The sequence below is a fragment of the Citrus sinensis genome, chromosome 6 (genome assembly GCF_022201045.2).
Source record: "Citrus sinensis cultivar Valencia sweet orange chromosome 6, DVS_A1.0, whole genome shotgun sequence".
In the NCBI taxonomy this organism is placed as follows: Eukaryota; Viridiplantae; Streptophyta; class Magnoliopsida; order Sapindales; family Rutaceae; genus Citrus; species Citrus sinensis.
In genome coordinates this window covers 18,552,093-18,559,115 of record NC_068561.1, presented here as the reverse complement: position 1 = coordinate 18,559,115, position 7,023 = coordinate 18,552,093, and the positions used below count along the sequence as shown (strand labels likewise).

Genomic DNA, 7,023 nt, shown 5'->3' with positions numbered 1-7,023 from the left:
TCACGAAGGTCGTGCATGTATTTAATAAGATGTAGACATTCGCATCAGAGTCGCGAAGAATATATATATGTCATCACATAATAGTACAATAAGCATGGACATTATCTTCACTAAAAAGGTGAACAGTGTCATCGGGCACGGTTTCATAAGCTTGGTCCGGGAAGTAGCCATGGACGCTTTCATTAAAGCCATGCTGGTAATAGTTGTAGGAAGATCTAAAAGTGGACTCATCTAAATACGTAGATGCATATGGGTAATATTCACTATCATATGGAAATGGCCAAAACTCTGCCTTTCTTCCTGTTCTCCTCACAACTTTAAGCACTTTTCTTTCATCAACATAACCAGTCACCGTTACCTTCTGCTTGTCCATGTCGATATCTAAGCTATCAACTCCTGTAATAATGAAATCAAAACTGAATTGAACATCAAATTGATTAAAAACTATGTGGATGCACGTATAACATTAATTAAATAGTAATAATTAATAGAAAGTTATACATGCCATCAATTTTAGAGATTGCTCTTCGTATTCTCTTTTCACATCCTTCGCAATCCATATGTACCATGAGCTCCACAATCTATATGTATCGAGCATTTTTAGAACAAACTGAATCAATCATATTCAATAAATCAAACATTTTAAGAAACGTAATAATTAAATCAATACATATTTATACTTTTCGAATGTCTGTGATAATATTGCTAATTCGCTAGGGACTTACAGCCATGGCATTAGGCAACTGTGTCTTCCCAAGGCGCCAGCCAAACATATCGATGATGAAGAATTTTCGCCAGTCTCTTCAATAATGCTTTCCAGGAAGTTTTATAAATCTTTAATTTCTTAGCTAGCTAGCTAGATAGCTGGGGCAATGTGTTTCTTTTAAGTTTATATATCTTGTATCATAAATCATAAGCTGAATGAATATATATATAATCAGTATTACAAAGTTAGCAGTTTTATTTTTCATCTTTATTTTTGGGCAGAAATGTAGATTGGAATAACTTGACAAATTGTATGCCAATATTCCGCCTTTCGTTTGCAGCCTTTATAATGTGGCTAGCTTTTATCTTGGAAAATTTTCTCCTTTTTTATTTTAATATATATTGGCTTCATTTAATGTATAAATGTTACTGTAAATTAGAGAAGGAATTACGGAATATTTAAAAAAAAAATGGATATGCTGAAATTGATGGATTGAAGTCGGAATATATTCTTCATGTTGATTCTTTCATGCATATATCTCGTCCAGGCCAGAACACTCATTTATTTCAACTCATGCACCTGATTTTGTAACTGAGAAAATGGGAAAGCATTTTCTGAAATTGACGAACGTGAGATGATATTCTCTGCCAATCTGTTAAAAGCTAAATACACAGTCCAAGATGGGGTATCATGGTCCCTGCTGCTAGTTTCTTATTATCATAAAACAGATGTAATATATAATAAAAGAATTCTTCGTAAAATGTGGAGTTGAAGAAACTGTGGTGTTATACATATTAAAGTCATTTATACCTTAAAATGGGGGGACATCTATATTAGAGGAGGATTAAATAACATAAAATATGTTTTTATGAGTGTCCAAGGCTCATTAATAAATGCATGACAAGAAAATTATCAATACTTTCAAAAGCTTTTAACATAAACAATAAGCCACTTCGGCCTTGGTCGAAGTGGTGGGCTGCTGCCCTCACAAGCATTGTGAGGGCAACGCTTTTGTGGGGGTTAAATATTCTTCATATTTAAAATTTTTTTTTCCTTACAAAATATAAGTGGAGTATGGACATCTCTCTCCTGTGAGAGGTTATTTGTTTGAGCATGTACTTCATAGAATTCAATGTAATAATGTAAGTCCCAATCATGTATATCTGATTGTAAATATCAGTGTAATATCTCTTCTACAATAACAGTTGTTGTAAATATCTGTGTAATACAGTAATCTGATGATTAATCAGTATTCAAAAAAAAAAAAAACATAAACAATAATAGTAATAATCAAAGAGAAATATCAACCCTCAAATCGTTCTTAGAATATATATGCCTTCTTGGCTGCAATGCATGCAAGTGATAATTTGAATGGCTCATGCATAACGTTTTTATTCTTGCAATTGCATTTTTCTTTGGTTTTGGGAATGAATGCAAGTGGGGGCAAGCTGTTATATATAGGGTTGATGCGAATAAATGGACAAGCGAAAAGCAACAGTTGCATTGCATGGTGAGTTTGCAATACAGATTGCTTGCTGTGGCGCCTCGTGGGGGAATCTCTACTCTCTTTGGTTGCTTTCTAATCATCTCTCCAGCATTACCTGAAGCCTGTACATAATTTATTCTTGATAAAATAACCAAACTGAAAAGAGAGAAAGAAAAATCAAATAAGATCAAGCTAGCTTTAAGATTTTATTGAACAATTACTAGTTGAGATTAAAGTTTGATTAAAATGAAATTCTGCCATTGTGAATTATTTGTATCGAGTTCTATTAGATGAAGGTGGGAGAGAAAGAGGAATAAAGTTGAAAGAATCTAAATTAATATGCAAAATTTTTCATGAATCATGATCGATCAGCACAATCGTGCACTACACACACGCACACACACACACATATATATAATATGGGTGATATCTTACATGTTGTGTACGGCTACTTGAATGGGATTCAAATTGTTATCACCATTATCGTAAACCTATATTGAAAGTCATTTTAATAATATTAATAAACCTACATGTGTACGGTTTTCCCTCTAACATATTGAACTCTATTTTATGAATATTTACCCTATAAAAATACACACGCGCGCGCACACGCTTCTTTTGAATATCTCTAAATGAATAATAATTATAAGTATAAGAGTTTATCATTTTAAATCATTAAGTATTTACCTTTTTTTAGGGAAATGAAAGAAATGACGAAAGTTTTGTTTGGCTTGAGAGAATCTCAGAGAAAATGTTTCTGATTAATTCCAGAACTTTTCATTCATTAACTAATCAATTGTTACAGTTCTGTATTTATACATGCTCAATAACAACCTGTAACTAACTACTAAACTAACTATAATTTTGTTATATATACATTGTACGTTAATAACAATTTAACAAATTGATGCTGAGCTGTAATTTGATTTGGCATTCTTCTTAACAACCATTGCTGACGTGACATTGTTGCTCTGTATAAGCTTGAGCTTGTTTTTCCTTCTTCTTCACCTTAAGTTCTGAATAATGAGTTACTTTAACAGAAAATAACAATTCTTAAATACATAATTGTCATTAATATTCTCAATTAGGTATTAAAATGTTTTTGGGATGTTATTTGAATTTGAAATATATGTAGCACGATTCAAAATATTAATAATGGTTGAGGAAGAAAACAGAAATTTATAGTTTAAGATTCAATGAATAAATAAATAAATAAATAAAAACTTATTATTGTTCAGTAAAGTATAAGTTAATGCTTACATTCTAGTCGGATTATAAAACGCTTTCCTTTTCATTAATATAGATAAGAGTTCAAGTCTAGTGTGTATTAATAACAAATATTTTTTCCCTATTGTGTAAAGCTATATCCAACTAATCAGAGTCTAGACATCCAAATCGCTTTATAATAAAGCTATCCAACTTAATTATGACATATTTTTTATTATAATTATCAACAGATCGTATTTAAGATTAAAAACAGCATAAGATTACTATGAATTTTTCCTTAATAGAGCTACCCTAATGCCAACATATATTTTTATTATAAATATTCATAGATTGTTTTTATATTAAAAAAAATCAATTATGTTGAACTATAAGGACCTGTTTAACAAAATTTTGAAAACTATTTACCTTTCCAATAAAACGCACAAAATAAAGGAATTAGATGATAAAATCCAATTTCTTTTTAATGAGTCTCGACGTCGTAACAGGAGGGCAATTTAGTCCGTTGACATTTTTTGGCACTTGGAAAACAAGATAAGGCCTTGCTTTATCAAAATCATTGCTCTGGTTTTGGGTTTAAGGACTCAGCAGTAGCAGACGAGGTGCAAACAAATTCCCCAAAAACCCAAATTCACACTCTCCGGTTCGTCCTCTCTCTCTTTCTCTGCATTTTGTTTGCTGTTATTTTCTTTCTCACTCTCTGTAGTTGTAGCTTTGTACTTGTTTGTGAGCTTAAAAGCAATTAAATTTAATTCAGCTTCAAAAGAATCTTATTCACCGAATTGAAATTTAGTGTGTTGTTTTATGGGTTTGACGTTCTTTGTTCATATCTGTATTTACTTGCTGGTATATATGTTTCTTTTGTTTGTTGCATTTTGCTTTGACCCTTTTGAAATGATGCTTATGTATGACAAAGGATGTATCCGTTTTGTTTGTAATGATAAGCTTGTTGTTTACGCTTTGCAAAATACTGATTTGGGTGACCAACTTTTTGATGCCTAAACCATTGAGATGAAATTTGGTGTATTATCCGTAAGGGAAACTAATATGTTCGGACTTTGTTATGAAGTTGACCAAGTCCCTTTCATTTCAACATTGTTCATTTATTTATTTATTTTAAATTTGACTATGCATTTTGATGGATTGTACTATCTATCAATAATACATTTGCTATTTGTTTTGATGACAGCATTAAATTTCTCTTCTATGTGAACTCTACGGTCACATTTTTCAATTTGTAGGACAGACATATGTCTATGGCGTCTCAAGTAATACGTGAATGGATGGGAATTCAGCAGTTCCCACCTGCCACTCAAACAAAATTGCTTGAATTGTTGGGAAAACTTAAACAAGAGGTTATAATTTTTTTCCCTTTTCTCAGTGAATTTGAATGTAATCCCTGCAGACATAGACTCTTGTTTCTCTTGAAGCTTGCACTATATTTGGACATTTATCGTTTTAACAATGTTTATATTTATAACCATCTAGAATGTGAACACATTGACCATACTTGTGATGGGGAAGGGTGGCGTTGGGAAATCATCAACTGTAAACTCTATCATAGGAGAGAAAGCGGTTACTGTTAGTACGTTTCAGGTATTTATTGTTTGTCCTGTCTTACTGGCCACATAATGGTGTATTTGTTGTCTGATGTTTTTAAAGCAAGTTATATTCTGTTTCATTGATAGTCGGAAGGACCAAGACCTGTGATGGTTTCCCGCTCCAGGGCTGGATTTACATTGAACATTGTTGACACTCCTGGGCTCATAGAAGGTGGATATGTCAATTATCATGCTATTCAGCTAATCAAACGGTATGCTATAGCTTGATATGGTACAAAGTTTACAACTTTTGAAGCATATTACTGGCTCTTGTGTTTTTGTTATTATTATTTTTAAAAATCAATTTTGTCATAATTATAATTTAAGTTTGTATTAATGGGTTTTTTGCTGTGTCAACAGTTTCCTTCTGAACAAAACTATCGATGTTCTACTGTATGTCGACCGTCTGGATGTTTATAGGGTAGATAATTTGGATAAGCAGATTACTAGAGCCATAACGGATAATTTTGGTGAACAAATATGGAAGAGGGCTTTGATTGTTCTCACACATGCTCAACTCTCATTGCCAGACGGATTAGATTATGAAGTTTTTTGCTCCAAAAGGTCAGAGGCTCTTCTAAAATTTGTTAGCCCCAGTACCTGGATGAAGAAAAAAGACATTCAGGTGTGTAACCTTTTATCCTTCGAGAATTCATTTTTGGAAGTTTCATTTGCCTGAATGTGAGGGTCACCTTGGTAAACTGATTTAACACGCTGTTTCTAGTAGTAAGTTTTTACTGTTCTGATGAATGCTTAGATGGGGTTGCAACTCTGAAATTGTTCGGTCTATTACATGGTATAGAATGTGATCGCATACTTGTAGGATGTCCTTGCTATTGCGGACAGCTTGTTCACTGTTTTAGAATCTTTGTCATTATTAATGCAAACATTTCCATTTTGAGGGAAAACTGAAAAGCTGGTAATTTTAGTAGGCAACATAGTTGCTCTTGTAAATCTGTTATCTGATGTCACCTCTTCACACTTATTGGGCTTCTTCAATTACTACTATGGCTCAAGTGGTGTTAAACTTTTCTTGCTAATCAATATCTTATGATAAAGATGAATTAGTAAATTGATTTTACTGGCATCGGCATCAAATTTTTAATTTTGTTTGATGTATATATTAAACTTTATTGTGCATTTTCTTTTCTCTTCTCCCCCTCATTTCTGAATTCCATTACTTTGCCTTTGTTTCTCCTAGGGTTCATTTGTACCTGTTGTCTTGGTTGAGAACAGTGGGAGATGTGCCAAGAATGAAAATGATGAAAAGGTTAGTCAATTGCCTGACAACAGAATTCAATGTTGTTTTCCTCGGAATGTATTTTACTGAACTGTCATATTATTGAACTTGGGGTATGTGGTGGTAGGTTCTTCCAAATGGGACGGCTTGGATTCCAAATTTAGTCAAAACTATCACAGAAGTCGTGTTGAATGGAAGCAAGGCTCTTCTTGTTGACAAGAAGTTGGTTGAGGGCCCAAACCCCAACGAGAAAGGAAAGATCTTAATTCCTTTCATTTTTGCATTTCAGGTAAGCTTCAAACCTTTCTTAGCTTATTTTTTTTCCTGCAATTCTCGGATTGACAAATAATCTCATGTAACCTTGTCTTTGATTGTTTACAGTACTTCTTTATCATTAAACCTCTAATACGAGCAATCAAGTCTGATGCTGCAAAGGAGGCTAAACCAGTTTGGGCCAGGGCTAGTCGCAGGCTTTGAATTTGCAATTGGATGCATCCTTTTTCTATGTTTCTCACTTGTTTTTGGTTTCAAGTGATTAATTGCAACATTCTGCAGTAGTAATTATCTGCGGCATGTGGACTACATAGTGTTGAGGGTATCAGATTTTTGTGTTTATGTAAATATATTATGCATCAAGTTCTGGATGATTGATTGTGTTATGCTTAGTTAGTACTCCAGCTGGTGAATGTTGCACTTTTTCATACACCTGTTCTTGTTTGACCCTTTTGAAAATGTGCTTGAATTTTAAGTTCCTCCTTGATCGTAT

General features: G+C 33.0%; 1 protein-coding gene and 1 long non-coding RNA gene across 4 annotated transcripts; one reads left to right on the top strand and one right to left on the bottom strand.

The window, feature by feature from the left end:
- Positions 1-1,013, bottom strand: LOC107177453 (uncharacterized). Its single transcript, XR_001508507.3, has 3 exons — positions 726-1,013; positions 502-581; positions 1-396 (listed from the first exon to the last, which is right to left on the bottom strand). It is a non-coding gene; the product is annotated as an uncharacterized LOC107177453 (long non-coding RNA).
- A 2,881-nt stretch (positions 1,014-3,894) lies between these two features.
- On the top strand, positions 3,895-6,960 carry LOC102609876 (translocase of chloroplast 34, chloroplastic). Of its 3 annotated transcripts, none has more exons than XM_006481249.4 (8): positions 3,895-4,059; positions 4,663-4,771; positions 4,905-5,012; positions 5,105-5,229; positions 5,378-5,642; positions 6,219-6,287; positions 6,385-6,546; positions 6,639-6,960. In XM_006481249.4, exons 2-8 carry the CDS (start codon positions 4,667-4,669, stop codon positions 6,732-6,734), a joined length of 930 nt encoding a protein of 309 aa, XP_006481312.1. In that variant the 5' UTR covers positions 3,895-4,059; positions 4,663-4,666; the 3' UTR covers positions 6,735-6,960. The 3 variants fall into 3 exon arrangements, with proteins under 3 accessions (XP_006481312.1, XP_006481313.1, XP_015386776.1); XM_006481250.4 differs by having other exon boundaries at positions 3,900-4,059; positions 4,606-4,771; XM_015531290.3 differs by having other exon boundaries at positions 3,904-4,059; positions 4,658-4,771.
- Positions 6,961-7,023: the final 63 nt, after the last annotated feature.